At 33.4% G+C, this 18,905-nt stretch overlaps 1 protein-coding gene across 3 annotated transcripts in view; it reads left to right on the forward strand.

Annotated features, from left to right (window-relative positions):
- The first annotated feature begins 504 nt into the window (after positions 1 to 504).
- TECRL (trans-2,3-enoyl-CoA reductase like) overlaps positions 505 to 18,905 on the forward strand; it is a 192,607-nt gene continuing 174,206 nt past the window's right edge. For 2 of the 3 annotated variants that reach the window (XM_020999841.2, XM_020999842.2), the window contains exon 1: positions 505 to 795. In XM_020999841.2, the coding sequence (XP_020855500.1) occupies positions 562 to 795 (234 nt within the window). In that variant the 5' untranslated portion in view covers positions 505 to 561. The remainder of the gene's footprint in view (positions 796 to 18,905) is intronic. The other variant, XM_078148279.1, reaches the window with a different exon arrangement.

Consider the following 18,905-nt stretch of genomic DNA (forward strand, 5'->3'; position numbering starts at 1 on the left):
GTTCTGCCTTGCACACTTTGGCCATGTAACCACGAAGAAGAGAATTCACATCTCAGTGTACTCAGACAACTGTCTAAGCCCATACACATTTCACAGATTTTTTTGTTTTTGTAGATAAAATTTTGACATTAGAAATACCCTACATGATTAAAATCGTTGGTGTGGATCATGTTAACAATCTCATGCACACATGTGCATTGTTACTATTTAAGCACCCCCAAATCAGAAATGGCATGCATTCATTGTGTTTCTAATTCTGTTCTTGTCCCAGAATTTCAGTAACTATCTGTCAAATTAACAAAGTAAGATAAAAGTTCAAAGCAAAAAATGTTTCAAATGTTAGTAAAGAAACCTTTACAATATTAGAGCAATTCATAACAGCATGTTATATATAGAAATAGATCAGTCATTGTTTTCAGGTCTGCTAAATAAAACTAGACTCTTGAAATGGCATGTCACTTGACCTTTGAGGGTTTCATCAGCTGTATTTAACTGATGCAAAGGGAACACATTTGGAAGTGTCCTGTGTTGACAGGACAGAGTCTCCTGCTAGTTTTCACAATGTTCAAAAGGAGCAAGCCCTCTGCTACAGATAGAAAGAGGGAAATATTTGCCCAAGGAGCTATACAGCCCATACTGAAGAATGAAATGAGGAATTTTCATGTTTTATCACAACTTGTACTGTCTGCTGGTGGACTGAAACCAACTCCAGCTGTCAAACATTCAAAATCTACTCACTTTGAGATAGAAATCCTTGATGCTCAAACCAGAAAGCAGATATGTATCGTGGACAAGGTGAGTTTTATTTTGTTTTTTATTCCCCTTCTTTCACTAGGGCTTCTTGATTTGTAGTTAAAGGAGTACTGTGCTTGTCTTAAAAATTTTTTGATATTATCTTTTATTTTTTCCATAAGTGGGACCCACATTTACTATTTATAAAGAAATCAATAGTGATTCATGATACAAAACATATATTTTTAATATTGTCAAATAATTAAATCCTGAATTATATTATTTGCTATATAAATTTGATCATTAGCCCCAGATAAAATTTCTGACAGTGAAATCTCTAAACCTTCCTCTTTCTCAAGGTACTTTTTAAAATTCACGTTTTTTTTTATGAAGAAAAACCACTGAATACTTCAGTGTGCCTCCCTACATTTTATTAGTCTTTGTAGCTTACAGTGATACCTTGTCATTGAAACAATTAAGTCACAAGGAGATTTGAATTCTGCCACTCACACTAGTCATACAGTGCTTTTTTTTTTTTTGAGAGAGGTGGTAAGTGGAGATGAGTTATGGTTGGTTAAGAAGAAATATTACCATCCATTATTGCAACAAACGTATCTATTTCAAAGCTATGAAGTCAAAGTTCATGGTGAGGTCTGTGACGCGTACAATACTGAGCATTTCTAAATGTTTTAATGTACTCAGATTAAAAGATGTGTTATTAGAAATGCATGCATCTTCACATGAACTTTGAAAATGAATATATTTGTGTTCTGAAACAAGCTATGAATCTCCAGAGAGAGAGTGTAGATTAAGGCATCCATACATGCATACATACCTACATATACATATATACATACTGTACTGTCATAAATATCACATATGCACACTAGCTAATATGGGAATTTATTTTGACTGATTATGCATATTCATAATGGGTTTTGCTTTTCTTGCTTTCTCAATACACAAGAGTGACAAAGTTCAGAGATGAAAATAAAATTGAATTTTAAAAATGTAAGCATATGATTAAAAGAAAAGTAATTCATAATATTTCTTCAACCACAAATTAGATCATAGCCAACAATAATGCAAATGATGATCATTTCTTATGAATTTCCTTTAGTAATTGAGAAATATGGGTTCAGATAACCATAAAGAAGGGTGAGGAGGATTTATCTAATTCAAAATCCTGTGCAGAGACTTATATAAAATATTTTAAATTTATTATCCCTTAATCAGTTTCCATATTGTTGTAAAATTATGTTTCCAAAGAGAGAAGTGTGCAATTGTAATAGAATAACATTTCTTACTAGCATATATAGTAGTTTAAAGTCATAAAAACATTTCAAACATTTCCAGTTTCCCTTAAAATAAAAAAAAGGTGGGAGGCATTTGAGATGACATCTGGAAGATTTCAGCTATGAAACTTCAAGACTGAATTTTTGAGGAAAAATTAAAATTGCATCTTCAAACTATTTTGAATCACATAAGATATAAGAAACAAGTTTTCTTCTTTAGAAGTAAAATTACCTCCATGACTCTATCCAGTGATATTCAGTCAGTTTTGGATTGCTGTCTAAGATACCACTTGACTGTTAGTAAATGAAGATGAAATATTATTTGCACTAGAAATTTAACTTTTTATATTTTTGTGATGTTATTTACACCTATTTTAGCCTGGCATTATTATAGACCTCTGAATGTTTGTATAGATCAAGAGATGACAGTTAAACCAACAGAGGTAGTGAGTAGGAAGAAAAAAACAATATATGCAAAAAGACATTTTGTGAAGTGACTTTTTGTCATTCTTTATAAACCTTTTCAAACTAAATGATGAATATTAATGTTTAAATTAAAAATAAATTTAAAAGTTTTGAGTAAAAATGTAGGTGACAATTGAACAAAGTGAGCTCTTAATCAAAACTGAATAAATATATACTTTAAAATTCTAAAGGAACAGCTTTCAGAATTATGGGGATCTCACTACCCCGCTAATCTGCAAACATAGCCTAGTCATTATTATGTAATATTCATGGGAAAATGCAGTATTGCTGCAACCACAAGGAGAATGATGATTAATTTGTTTCCCAAGTTATTCTTATATATATGAATGTGTGAATAGAAGGAAGATCTGTTCAATTCCTTGAGGAACTTCAAATATAAAGTATGTTCCTTCAGCATTTCAGATCCATTTTTAATTTGGTAGACAAATTTGGGATACTTACATAACTTACCTAGCCACTCATTTAGTTTCAGAGGTGGAATTGAACCAAGGTTTTCTTTACCTCTCTCTGATAACTATGTATATATCAACATAGATAGACAGATAGATAGATAGATAGATAGATAGATAGATAGATAGATAGATAGGTAGATAGATGGATATGTACATATGTGTATTTTGATACATGACAATTTAATTCAAATGTGAAGATTTGGGTATTTAAGCTTTAAATAAATATGTAAATTCTATATATCAGGGAACTAAAACTTTGGAAGTGTATATATACATATATATACATTTATGTATATATACATACATACACACACATGAGTGTGTGTGTGTGTGTGTGTGTGTATGTGTGTGTGTGTGTGTGTGTGTGTAACATCCTCTGGATTTCACTCTGGTGACATTACTTAGAGCCAGGGCAATAGTATCACATAAGACCAATAGTTTTGAAGTAGATAGAGAAATTCAGAGAATCAGGCTGGGGTTTCATTGAATTTTTTCTTTTTACAGTTTTGCAGAACAATGCTTTGTGATGTAAACCTTGTTCTGTTTCAGTATTCTCTTTTATACATTTACTTGTTTTTTATGGGGGAAAAAAGTTATTTCTAAGTCATCTTCTAACACTGTAAAGAATGGAGAAAATTCAAGATTGTTTCAATTTCCCCCCCTTTCTAATGTGGGGCATAAAATAATAATAATAATAATAATAATAATAATAATAATAATAATAATACTTATACTAGATCAAATATAAATAGTTTTACAGCTGACAATTTTTTTTCTCCAAATAATCCTGTGACATATTTAGTGAAAGGAAAGGAAATAAAGACACAAGAAGCTGAAGTGACTGACAGCTGGCAAGTAGTAAAGTGGAGAGGGAGACAGAAATCAAGATTTTCAAATTTTAAATCTAGTATTCCTTCTATTATATCAAGATTCCTTATGCTCAGAGAATTAGTAACATTTTTATAATCGACTGAAATTTCTACCTTTCAAGTAAATGAATTTAAAAAATCATTTAGTACATATTATATGATCATCATTGCCTCAGGAATGTAACTTAAATGAATTTAAAAAATCATTTAGTACATATTATATGATTACCATTGCCTCAGGAATGTAACTAGACCTTATAGTCTGGCTAGAAAGACAAAACTAATACACAAAATATTTTGTTAAAGGAGGTGCTAAGCAACACTTAGCAACACTATTCTAGGCATGACTATTAGCGTTACTGAAGAGTTAAATGGAAAGTCTAAGATTCCAAATCAAGTTTATTGCCTCAGAGTTCCTTGCTTTTTCCAAAAGACCAAATTGCCTCTACTTTGTCTTTATGACTGCCATTTTGTAATTTGAGAACGAATCCATTTGGGATTCACCTTTCTGATGCTTAATTACTTATTGCTAAGTTAGGAAAACCTACAAGGGAAAGTTTTACGACAGGCTTGGCCTTGGAAAATGAGTAGGCTTTTTATAGGAAGGGCACTCACAAGTGGAGGGAACAACATCAACGTCATCAAAGTGAAAATATTCAGGCTAAACTCAACGGACTATGAGGCAAACCTCTTTGAAACAGAAGAGAATATTGGGAGGCATGTTCAATATGGTTATATCAGAAGAATGGAGCAGGATTTAGGGGTGTGTGAGAAGTTGGGGACAAATGGATTTTTTATGATCAGTAGTTCAATAGGGAACCATTGTATGTTTTTGCTCAAGAGAAGAGCACGATCAAAGTGTGTCATTATATTAATCTGTTCAGAGATGTGTATGTGTTTCTTTAGGGATACACTGACGGTTCAAGGACAGGAGAAAATGATGATGAAATTAGTATTTCATTACATTTAATCTGTTTGGCACTACTTTCTCAGTGGAATCAAGAATGGATCAGATACAGAATGGAGCATGTATGGATGTGGATAGACAGAAGAGGTAGATAGATTGATAGATAAAAATACAAATATATATGTATCTATAGAGAACCATTTAATGTCTAAAAATAAACTAATTGTGTATTTTAGAACAAAACAGAGATTTCAGTAGATATATTTTTAAAGATATCCAGTTTTCTGAGCAAACTGCATCAAAAAGAGCTATAGCTAATCTGTGACAAAATTTTGACAAATGGACAAAGTTTGTATTTAAAAGTCCCTTTTCACATTTTATCATGTTGATGATGACAGCTCCTTTTCTCCTCTCAGGCAAACAATTCTTTCGAGCTCTCCTTCGGATACCAAGTCAAAGCCCCACCATTAGGTTGATACGTATGATATGTAAAACAGTTTACAGTAAGAGTATAATAGAATATGTTATTAAACATAATTATATGTGTGTGTGGATACATATATACTCATATGTATACATATATACCATTAGATATGTATAATTTTCTTCACTTTCTAATGCCTTCTCCTTTATCCCAAGAATTCTATCATATAACAATTTAGTAAACTTAAGCAAAAACAAATTAATCATATATTTAAATGTACTCAACATTCTACACATAGAGTCCATGATCTTTCAGCAAAGAACAAGGAGGCATGCTTAACTTTCAGTCCTCTGGGGTCATACTTGGTTATACCGATCAGAGTCATAAAGTCATTCACTGGTATTTTTCTGTGTGTTATTGCAGTCATTATGGATATGATTTTCCTGGTCCAACTTACTTCATTTGGAATCTAAAAGTCTTCCAAAGTTTATCCGTAAAAGCAATAGTCTTCATTTTTTATGGACCAGTATCATTTCATTCCATTTATATACTATGCTTTACTCTGCTCAGCCATTCCCCAAAATGTAGATGCCAACTTTTCTCCTAGTTCTTACTACTATAAAAATCAAGGATACATATGCACATATGTATATACATATATGTGTATCTATCTAATCTCTCATCTATTTGTATATATAAATAAAGAGATATATGTGTCTATATGTATGTGAATATATGCATGTGTGCATATTTGTATATATATATGTATATATGTGTGTGTATACATGCGTGTGTGTGTGTGTGCATTTCATCTATGGCTTTGATCTCATTGGTGTCTATACTTACTTTAGCACAAATCAATATTAATTTATAGAGTAGTTAGAATAATTGATATTCCCAAAATAGATTAATATTCTTGTCTTCTCATGGCGTAGCCTTTGCAATATTTTTTTCCATTTTAATTTCTGTCAAGCTGATAGGTGTAACATAAAGCCTCATGGTTGTTTTAATTCACATTTCCTTAATGTTAGTGATATGAACTATCCCTTCCTTTCTTCTATTAGAAACAGCCAATTTGGGCAGAAATATAACTTCTAAAATTATTAATCTTGCTCAGAATAATTGAGATCTAATCTGGATTAAAGTGTTAATAAATGGTACTGATACCATTTTTAACATTTGTCAGCTGGGATAGGAAGAATTCATGGGTATGGAATCATCCCAGTGTTTTTATAATCAAATCACACCACATTAGGTCATTGTCAATTTCGACTGCCCAATGAGTATAGGACTAAAAAGACAGGACAGAAATATCTCTAGCAACAGGCTTTACAGGTGCACCACCTGGTGGCTGCATTAAATATACAGTGTAAAATCCAAAGAATGTCATATATCAGTTACAGACAGAGGCAGATTATATAAAATAGTAACTGATACATTCTGAGAAAGAAGGTATTTTAAATAGCAACATAAAATGTACTTGTTAGTCTTTTTTTCTTCCATATTATTTTTACTCTGATAGATTTAATTCAAATAAACTTCTATATTTTAAACAACCAGGGAAATAATGATATCATGACTGTGTATATATGATAAAAAGCCACCATTAAATTATATCAATTAAAAATACTTTAGTCACAAAATAAGTTGTTTGGTATTATAAATCAAAAGTTGATTCCCAACATACATTTTAAAACTTTCACGCAAGTATTTAGGTAATATTCGAAAGCACTCTGAGTTGAATTAAATAGATATGAAATTGTACATTAAAATATTCTCTAAGAATAAGAGGAGATAGTTTCCTTTGTTTCATAATGGGAAAACTAAAATTTCCAAAACTCCTGGGAATCGGTTGTATTGGGTGTGAGAAATACACTCAATAATTGCTCATGACCATATGGTATTTTCAAATTAATAAAGCATTTTTCCTCACAAATCTGTGTGATGTTCAGTGTAAACATATGTACTGTGAAGATGAAAATAAAAAACTTAGTTTGAGCCTCTAAGGTCAAATGAAATATCTAGGAATTAAAACCAAGTCATCTGACTTCAAGCACATGCTCTCTCCAGTGAGCATGTCCAGCGCACAGCGCCTACCACATAACAGGTGCTTAATAAATGTTTATTGACTGATTGCCTCCTATAATGTCTAATTACTTCTACTTTATGATTACTGCTTTGTTATTCAATTGACAGCTGCCTTTCTGATCCTTAGTTACATGTTTCTATCAAATATAATTTACTCTAATAAAAAAAATTGTTAGGAATCCCAGTTCCAAATAAACTTCATAAATATGGATTCCTCACTGAATATATTTAAATTGGACATCACTTAAAATATTACATTCTTGAACCCACTCTTTGACAAAAACTGCTGGAAAAACTTAAAAAGAGTATGGCAGAAAGTAGGCATAGATCAAAATCTCACACCACATACCAAAATAAAGTCAAAATGGGTTCATGATTTAGAAATAAAGACTGATACTATAAGCAAACTGGGAGAGCAAGGAATAGTTTACCTATCAGATTTATGGAGAACAGAATTCATGACCAAGCAGGAGATAGAGAACATTACAAAAAGAAATGGATAACTTTGATTACATTAAATTGAAAAGTTTTTGCACAAACAAAGCCAATGCAACAAAGATTAGAAAGAAAGTAGAAAATTGGGAAAGAATTTTTACAAACAGTCTCTCTGATAAGGGCCTCATTTCTAAAATATATAGAGAATTAAGTCAAATTTGTAAGAATACAAGTCATTCCCCAATTGATAAGTGGTCAAAGGATATGAACAGGCAGTTCTCAGATGAAGAAATTAAAGCCATCTAAATCATATGAAAAAATGCTCTAAATCACTATTGATTAGAGAAATTCAAATCAAAACAACTCTGAGGTAACACATCAAGCCTATCAGATTGGCCAAGATGACAAAACATGAAAATGATAAATATTGGAGAAGATGTGGGGAAACTGGAACACTAACTCATTGTTGGTGGAGTTGTGAAATGATCCCAACCATTTTTGAGAGCAATTTGGAACTATGCCCAAAAGGCTATAAAAATATGCATACCCTTTGACCCAGCAATAGCACTTCTAGGGCTATATCCCAGAGAGATCATACAAATGGGAAAAGGACACACATGCTCAAATATATTTATAGCAGTTCTTTTTTGGTGGCAAAGAATTGGAAATTGAGAGGATGCCCATCAATTGGGAAATAGCTGAACAAGTTGTGGTATATGAATGTAATGGAATACTATTGTACTATAAGAAATGATGAACAGGCTGACTTTAGAAAAACCTGGAAAGACTTGTATGGTCTGATGCTGAGAGAAGTGAGCAGAATCAGGAGAACATCGTACGCAGCAGTAGCCACATCGTGCAATGACTAACATTGATAAACTTAACCTTTCTTAGCAATACAAGGATCTAAGACATCTCCAAAAGCCTTGTGATGGAAAATGCTATCCACAAAGAAGAAAGAACTATGGAGTTTGAATGAAGATGGAAGGATACTATTTTTTTTTCTTCTGTTGTGCTTTGTTTCCTCTTTCTGGTGGTTCCTCCTATTGGTTCTAATTCTTACTTATAACATCACTAATGTGAAAATATATTTAATAGGAATATATATGTATAGTCTATATCAGATTGTGTACCATCTTGGGAAGGGAGGTGGGAAAGGAGGGGGAGAAAAATTTAAAACTCAAAAGCTTATGGAAGCAATTGTTGATAATTCAAAATAAATTAATTTTAAAAAAATGAAATATTGCATCCTTACATATCAGAGGTAAAGTCTAAATGTAAAATGGTACAGAAATAAAATGGGGCTTGCATAACATCAAATGTATGTCCATAAAAATGGAAACCAACACAATGATTTACATGTACACACACACACACATACATGCACACACACACGCACATACACATATACACACTCACATGTATATAGCACACAAATATTATATATGTATATAATAAATATAATATGTATATAATAAACATAAATTTATTCACACACATATACACATAGAGAAACCCACATATATCTGTGTTTGTATACACACAAATGTTAAATGCTAAATTATTCTTGCTTGTGGAGGCAAAACGAGAAAGAAAATAATAATTTCCAAATTAGCTGTGTTTGGCTGTGGTATGTAGTCAGAGTCATAGCTAAATAAGAATGCATGTTCATCCTACTCTATATGCTTCAACTTTCAGCACCCTCAACCACTGTCTTAGACCTAATACAGGTGACTTGGCTTGGAGAGTATAGTGAGGTGGCGTCTCCCCATATACATTCTACCTACAGATAATTAAGACTAAAGACTCAATATCAAATTTTACTCAAATGCAGTTCTTAGGAATTATTTCTTCCATTTCTTCTTCATTTCATCTATAATGATATCTAAATACTATCTTCTGATACAAATAAATTAGAAATATACTAAAATTATATATTAGCAAATGGTAGAATTGAGGAATAAGTAGAGTGGATACTTTAAATATCTTTTTATTGTATACTTTAGTACATTAATAGATTTATTAAAGTAGGCATTCTGTCCTTTAATATAGAACCTGTTTATCCCTTTTTGTTTTGCATAATTTTTGCACATTACTCAAAACTCTTTTCATCTAAACATTTGGCTAAAGTGTCTCACTAAGTCACTGTACATTTCAGTGCAGTATGGCACTCAGTCTATTATCATTCTTTCTTCTGTTGCATATCATTTTAATGATTTCATTCATATCTTTTGTTTTTACCTCACCTACCTTTCCCCCTATTATCTTCTCTCTACTCTCTTCTAGTAAGTCACAAATTACCACAAAGAATTTTTTAAAGAGGAAGAAGGGGAAAAATGAAGCAAAATCAATCAACACCTAGAACAACTCCAACATCATTTGTTGTTTCACCTCCACAGAACCTGCTTTTGTAAAAAAAAAAAAAAGGCAGCAGAACATGTATTTTCATATTTCTTCTTTGGTCCAACCTTGGTTGTTATCCATTCTTCATATTCTACTTCTATTGTTTTGTTGTTGTTTCCATTTGAAACATTCAAATCATTCACATTATTTTCTAATATTTTACACAAAAAAGGGAAAATAGAAACAGAAAAAAAACCAGTTGATTTAACTAATCCTGCAGATGATTGGCTTGTTTTACTTCCTTTTTCTCTGTAGTTTTCAAGAAGATGATCAGAGTGTTACTTAATGGATTTATTCTCTTAAATTGACTGCTGCTTTCTAGGTTGCCAAATTATCTTAGACCCATTCCCTTTTTCCTCTTCACAAGTTCAAGAATTCCTCACTACTGTTAGTTTTATTTGCCTTTGCCAAAGCACTCAAAGATCTTTTGAGGACTTATAAATATTCTAATACACTTCCCTTAATGTCTTTTGCCAAGTTTCTTAGACCTTTTCAACTCTTTAATGAAGGTGTATGTTATTATAAACTGCTAGGTTCATGAGGTTGAGTCAATAGACATAAATAATTTTCTTTTTAAAATAGTCAGTACAAGGATTCAAAGTCTTGAATATACTATTGTATGTATTTAAGTGAAATGTATGAAATAAAATTGCCTTAAAATATAGTCCCATTTAAAAAAAAACTTTCTTTCTACAAGCCCAATAAACATAAAGGACGCAAAAATTGTTGTGATTCACTTTTTGCAGAGCTAATGAACAGAAAAATGCCAAAGCCTAATGACTTTGACATAACGGCTTTTATGATATAAATAATTTAGTTACAAGGTTTCAAAGACTGCTTATTAGAGTCTACAAGCTATATTTCACAGAATCATAGACTTTAAGAGTTATAAGGAAACTCAGCAGGCACTTATTCCAGCCTATACAAGAAATGAATCACCAATATGACATACTTGGTAAACTGATAATTTAGCCTTTTCTTAAAATTTAGCCTTTTTTCCTGTAAGGAAAGGGAACACAATACCTCTAAGATATATGGTAGTTAAACAAACAAACAAACATAATTATCCATGTTTATCTGAATATTTGGCATAAATAAATATAAAATAAACTTTTAAAATTAATTTAATAATATAGCTTTCTAATAATTGCTTTTTTTTAAGTTTCAGATGAAAATTTCCTAACAAATCATGGAATATGGCAATGCAACCGAACTCTTCCTTATGCAACAGATATTAAAGCTTATCATTTAGAGTTTGATGATTCTTATAAGTTGACTCACAGAAAACTGCTTTATAAATATTTGATGAAGACTTGTCTTTCACAATGATCTATGGTATAATGAGAAAAAAATTGTCTGTAAGCCAAGGCTATATTATAAACACTGTGTCTATGTACAAGATATCTAAATTCCGTGCACTTTAGTTTTCTCAATTTTGTAACAATGTTTGATATTTTAAGCTTTTTCATTGGAATGTTGTAAATTGAAGAATAGATAGCATTTTTAAGGGAGCAAGCATCACATAAATGCAAAGTATTATTTGTAGCTTGGAGTGAGGGGAGTTGATTATAAGTCCCCTAATCATTTGATTCCTCCTTACCACTCCAGTTGATGAATTATTAAAAAAAAAAATTACAGGTAACAGAGACAATGAAATCTTAATGTCTTAACAAAGTGGTGAGAATTGTTTATGATCCATAACTTCATGGAGCTTGAAGAATTTCTTAGTAAGATTTATATAATTAGAGTGCAGTTAGCCATTTATTGACCACAGGAGAATCCATACCTCTAGTGGCCTTAAAAATAAAAGCAAAACATATTTTCTATGAAATAGTCATTTCAGGAAAAACTGATATATTAGTCAAGATAAGAGATAAGATAAGAGAAGGAATAGGAATAGAGGAATAGAGGAATAGAAAAAGAGTCCTGGATGGGAAACCATATTGTAGTAAAACAACCCCTGCATCTGTAGGCACAGGGCCTGGGCTATGTTCCTGGCTTTCCTAAATACATTAGTGACCTTGTTCAATTCACCTAAATTTCTTAAATTGTTTCCTACATTTCCAGGACAGACCATACCATTTATTATTGTTGACACCATAAATAACACATTAATGACTAGAATATGTTTAGTGAACTGGTTTCAGACCAAAAAATCCATGCTACCTGGTGGCCTATTTTGGTTAAGTTGTTTAGGTTTGAAATTTTCTTTGAAGTCGATCAGTCACGATTTATATAAAATAATGTGCTACCTCTAATTTGTAATCAATAATGTAAATTCTCTTTCTTGCTATATATAATGCAAGTTAAATTAATAACTAAAAATTGCGATATGTTAGAATTTCTTATGATTCTTAGGGAATCATAAAAAATGCCATTAAAAGCTAAATATTTATCAATGTATGCCCATATTTTCCAGAAATATCATGTTTGTTAAACTAACCTATGTGTCACTTTGTATAATATATTTATCCTCATATATCTTGATTAAAGTACCCTGTAAGGCCATTCAATTACTTTGTTCAAAGAATGTTTCCCAAACAACCTTCTGACAAATGACAAAGATTTTTAGGTCCTTTAATAGTGGAAAAAATGATGGCCAGTAAACACAGATATACTCTTTATGGAGACAATATTCCTCATTGTTAATGAATAAATTATCATTCTTTTAAAAAGCTAATAACAAAAGTTAGGAAAAGGTCAGATATAGTGAGGGTACAGTGTGATGATGTTGCTATTAGAAAGTACTTCATCCAAACTGTGAAGAATATTAAGGTAAGTCAAGCCAAATCAAAGAAATCAGAAATCAGCAAGCATTTAATTAAGTACTTACTATTTTCCATGCATTGTGTTAGTGCTAGGAATACAAAGAAAGGCAAACATATGATCCCTGTGTTAAAGGAACTTACATTCTAATGGTAAAGACATTGTTCAAAAAAGTTTTATGCATATATATACACACACACACACACACATACATATATGTACAATATATACACACATACATATGTATACATATGTATATTACATATGTGTTTTGTGTATATTAAAATTGGACATCAATGCTATAGGGAAGACATTAGCAGTGGGGGAAGGTTGGGATAGGCTGAAGGTTCCCAACAGAAGGTGAGTTGAACTGAATTTAAAAGGAATACAGGAAATGTAGGAGGTTGAGGTAAGGAGTGAGAACATTTCAGATGTGTAAAACCATTTATACAAAGGCATAGTTGAGAGATAAAATTATGTGTTCAAGGAATAGGAGAGGCCATTTTCACTGGAGCTTAGAATATGTAGAGGATGCTAAAGGGTACAAAGGGGAAAAAAGGTAGAGACAAGCTTGAGAAGGTCCCTGAATGCAAAACAAAATATTTTCATTTGATTCTAAAGATAATGTTGAGTCCTTGGTGTTTATTGAGTGTGTATGAGTGGTGTGTTACAAGGTTAGAGCAACACTTTGGGGAAAATTATTTTGGTTGCTAATTGGAGGGTAAATGGAAATGGGGACAGACTTGAGGTTAGCCATTAGAAGGGTAGCAATGCCACTACTTATTCTATTTCCAAAGATGATTAGGGAGCAAAAAAAGAAAAGAAACAATATATTCTAGAATATTTATAGCAGCTCTCTTTATCATGGCAAAGAACTGGACATTGCAGGGATGCCTATCAACTGGGGAATGGCTGCACAGGTTGTAATATATGATTGTAATGAGATATTGCTGTGCTATAAGAAATCATGAGCTCAGTAATTTTAGAAAAAATATAGGGGGCGTAGCCAAGATGGCAGAGTAAAAGCAATGACTTGCTTGAACTCTCCGCCAAACCCTTCCAAATACCTATAAAAAATGGCTCTAAACAAATTCTCAGGCAGCAGAACCCACAGAAAGACAAGGTGAAACAAATTTTCAGCCCAAGACAACCTGGATAGTTGATCACAAAGTTTTATTGCAAAAGTCTGGGAGAGGAGTGCAGTTTGGCATGGGTGCACAGGCCACGGTGAACCTGGAGCAGGCCTCAGAGGACTGAATCATGGACAGCTGTGGTGGTTTCCAAACTTATCAACCCATGAACACCAAAGACAACTTATAAGGTTAGTAGGAAAAGTCTGTTTCTACGGTAAGGGAAAAGTCCAGAGTCCCAGCCCCATTCTCCGAGCTGGGCCCCAGGCCTCCTGAGCTTCTGTACCACAGACTGAGGGGCAACTGAGTGGCTGATCAGAGGGGATTGCAGGGATCTCTCTGCTGGTGTAGGATTCTCTTGCTTTGCCCATTCTCAGACCTAGGTCACAGTTTTGGGTGGCAGTCCTGGGGCGAGGAGGAGTGCTGGCATGGTGGAACTTGTAGTGGCTGTAGAGAGGAAATCCTCCTCACAGTTCCAAGACAGATAAGAGTTCTTGTAATCACTCATAGAGCACAGCACAGGACGGGAAAGGACTAAACACCTCACCCTTGATCATAGCACCTTGGAAGAACTGAAGATTTACAGGTCCCTAGAAGTATCTCTGAAAACATCTGCGCAAACCCCCTGAATCTTGAGACAGTACATTCTCCACACTGGAAACAGACCCTTGCCTTAACAAAGAGTTTATAAATCAAGTAATTGGCCGGGATCATGAGCAAGCAGCACAAAAAGAGTCAGACTATATTATCTTACTTTGGTGACAAAGAAGATCAAAACACACAACCAGAAGCAGAAAACGAAGCCAAAGCTCTTACATCCAAAGCCTCCAAGAAAAATATGAATTGGCCCCAAACCATGGAAGAGCTCAAAAAGGATTTTGAGAAACAAGCAAGAGTAGAGGAAAAATTGAGAGTGATGCTAAAGGAGACCCAAAAAAATACTGAAGGAAATAACACCTTAAAAAATAGCCTAAACCAAATGGCAAAAGAGGTCCAAAAAGCCAATGAGGAGAAAAAATGCCCTTAAAAAGCAAAATTGGCCAAAGGGAAAAGGAAGTCCAAAAGCTTACTGAAGAAAACACTTCTTTAAAAATCAGAATGGAGCAACTGGAAGCTCTCAACTATATGAAAAATCAAGGCACTGTAAAACAAATCCAAAAGAATGAAAAATTAGAAAACAATGTGAAATATCTCATTGGAAAAACAACTGACTTGGAAAATAGATCCAGGAGAGAGAATTTTAAAATTATTGGACTATCTGAAAGCCATGATCAAAAAAAGAGCTTAGACATCATCTTTCAAGAAATTGCCAAGGAAAACTGTCCTGATATATTAGAACCAGAGGGCAAAATAGAAATTCAAAGAATCCACAGATCTCCTCCTGGAAGAGATCCCCAAAGGAAAACTCCTAGAAATATTATAGCCAAATTCCAGAGTTCCCAGGTCAAGGAGAAAATATTACAAGCTGCCAGAAGGGAACAATTCAAGTACTATGGAAACACAATCAGGATAACACAAGATTTAGCAGCTTCTACATTAAAGGACCACAGGGCATGGAATATAGTATTCCAGAGGGCAAAGGAGATTGGATTGCAACCAAGAATCACCTAACCAGCCAAACCGACTATAATCCTTCAAAGGGAAAAAGTGGTAATTCAGTGAAATAGAGGACTTTCAAGCATTCTTGATGAAAAGACCACTGAATAGAAAATTTGACTTTCAAATACAGGACTCAAGTGGAACATGAAGAGGTAAACAGGAAAGAGAAATCATAAGAGACTTATTAAGGTTGAACTGTTTACATTCCTGCATGGAAAGATGATATTTGTAACTCATGAGTCCTTTGTCAGTGTTAGAGTAGTGGGAGGGAAAAAAAAAGTTACATGTATGTATAGACAGAGAGAGAGAGAGAGAGAGAGAGAGAGAGAGAGAGAGAGATACAGGGCACAGGGTGAGTTGAAGATGAAGGGGTGATATCTGGAAAATAAAATTCAGGGGTGAGAGAGGATTATACTGGAAGAAAGAGAAAGGAAGAAGTAGAATGGGGTAAATTATCTCATATGAAACAGACAAGAAAAGGCTTTTACAGTGGAGAGGAGATGCAGGAAGGTGAGAGGGAATGAGTGAATCTTATTCTCATCAGATTTGGCTTAAGGAGGGAATAACATACACAATTAGGTATGGAAATCTAACCTACCCTACAGGGAAATGGGGGGGGGAGGGAACAAGAGAGCAGGGTGTTGATAGAGGGGAGGACAGATTGGGGGAGGGGATAATCAGGAGAAAACACTTCTGAGGAGGGACAGGCTCAAAAGAGAGAGTAGAATAAATGGGGGGGTAGGATAAGATGAAGAGAAATATACCTAGTTTTTCACAACATGATTACTATGGAAGGGTTTTACATGACTACACATCTATAATCTGTGTCAGGATTCTTGCCTTTTCAATGAGAGTGGGTGGGAGGGAGGAAGGGAGAAAGTTTGTAACCTAAAGTTTTAAAAACACATGTTAAAAAATAAAAAATAAAAATAAATTAAAAAAATATGAAAATCTTGCACAAAATAATGAAAAGGAAAGTAAGTAGAACCACAAGTACATTGTATATAGTAACAACAATATTGTTTTAAGAATGACTTTGAGTGAATAATTTATTTTGTTTATTACAAATACCCAAATTAGGTATGAACGACATATGAAGAAAGATGTTATCTGCCTTCAGAGAAGGAACTGATAAATAAAAATACATAGGATAATTTTACATATCTATACAGACACATATATACATACACATGTGTGTGTACCATCATCTTTTTTTGTGCTATGTTATGGAAATATTTGGGTTTTTTTTCCCATAAATTAACAATTTTTTAAAAATGAAGGCTATTGTAGTAATCGAATCCTGAGATGATGAATGTATATATTAGAGTAGTGACTGTGTGAGTAGAGAGAAGAGATATAATGGGACTATTCTGAACTTAGAAAAAATGATATTTGACAACAGATTACATATATTGAGGACAACACCAAACTTGGGAGCCTGGGTGAATGGAAGGATGATGGTACCCTTGACAAAACTCTGACAACTCTCACAATCACTGGACCTTAAGTGAAGCAAATCAAAGATAGTAAAATCTGTTCCCATTATAGAACTCTGGTTATGTACTCTATGGGAGGTGTTCACAACCCCCAATGACTTGACTCCAGAATTGTTGTACTGTGGGATTTGTGGTTTGCTTTTTTTTTTTTAGGAAAACACTAAATGATTATTTGTAATCCACCTTGCCCTCTCCTTGCTGACTTGTGATTTAAGTACATAACCTGTGCTTTTACTTCAGCTAAGATTCCTCACTTTGAAACTGATTAATTAAACTACTTGATTACTGACACTCCCATATCTAGGCCTGTTTTGTGAAGCTCTGAGCATTCTCAGGTTAGAGATTGGCTCTGTGAGAATCTTTTTAACAACAGTAATAGTTGGGAAGACTGAAAGGCTTTAGAGAGGAAAGTTAATGAGTTTGTTTTAGATACCAATGAGGCATCCAATTAAAAATATTCAAGAAGGAACTGTTGATATGAGTCTGAAGCTCCAGGAGAGAGATTAGTTCTAGATGTAGAGATTGGAGAATGACCTGCTTAAAGTTCATAACTGAAACTATGGGATCTGATGAGATCATCTAACAAGATGTTTTAGAGAGAGAAGAGAAAAAGGCACAGGAAAGAATGTTGAGAAATACAACATGATCCAGATGAGGTAGATCAAAAGAAACTGAGGGTACTGTTAGACATGCAAAAAGAGATCTGTGAGAGAGAAATGATATGAAAACCTGGAGAGGACAAAGTATACCAAAGAATAGTAGCAGAAAGGTTAAGAAGGATGAAATTTTTTAAAAGGCCTTTCATTTAGCAATTGGTTATTTTGAAAAGAATAATTTCAATTGAATGATGAGGTCAGAAGCCAGATTGCATAGAGTTTAGAAGAGAATGAGAGGGAAAAAATAGAGGCAAGAGGGACAAACGGCTTTCTTGAGAAGTTTAACTGAGAAAGGTAGGGAGAAAATGTAGGGTGATAGCTTCCTGGAATGGTAGGATCAAATGATAGGGTTGTTTTTGTTGTCATTGTCATCCTTGTCATTGTTGTTTTGATTTTGAGAATGGGACAGATGTGGGTGTGTTTTCAGGAAATACTGAAGTAAATGGAAAGAGACTGAAGATTAACAAAAGATCAAGGAGGATCATTAGGATACTTTTGTGAAGAAGAGAGGATAATGGGATGAAAGGTGTTTCTAGACTTGTAAAAGGCCTTGCTGTACTGGGAACCTGGGGACTGCCTGGTGCCCTTTACTTCAATTTAGTTCCTGTCCTACAAAATAATTCATCCAAATCATTTTCCAAACCAACTTTCTAGAACAGGAGATCTAATCCATTACAATTAGAGGAATCTTAGAGGCATAAACTATGAACAGGTAATAATATTGCTCATTCATACTTTATGACTATTCATAATTTACAAATTTCTTTGCTCACAAGGTAGACATTGCAAGCATTATTATTTGCACTTTACAGATGAGGAAATCATTTTTTTTTGTTTAGTTGACTTATCCTATCAGAGGCATACAGATAAATGCATACATTTCTGATATTAATCCCATTCTGCTTCATTGCCAATGCAGACCCTAGAAAATGTAGGAAGCAAGGTCCTTATGGTGTGACTAGAAACAACGGTTAACCCTTCACTGACTGTTTTCCCAAAGGTGCTTGTTCTGTCATCTAAATGGTATGCCCAGATTTAGTTTTGCTTTAGACATCCAGCTTAGGTAAATTTCTCTAAGAGGCCTTACAAGTTCCTATTCTTAAAACAAATAAAAGAAACTCAAAAACCAATTCTGCTTAGTTTCAGCTTTCTTCTCTTCCTTTTAAT

The sequence above is a fragment of the Phascolarctos cinereus genome, unplaced genomic scaffold, assembly GCF_003287225.1.
Source record: "Phascolarctos cinereus isolate Bilbo 61053 unplaced genomic scaffold, phaCin_HiC Scaffold_9;HRSCAF=440, whole genome shotgun sequence".
Classification (NCBI taxonomy): Eukaryota; Metazoa; Chordata; class Mammalia; order Diprotodontia; family Phascolarctidae; genus Phascolarctos; species Phascolarctos cinereus.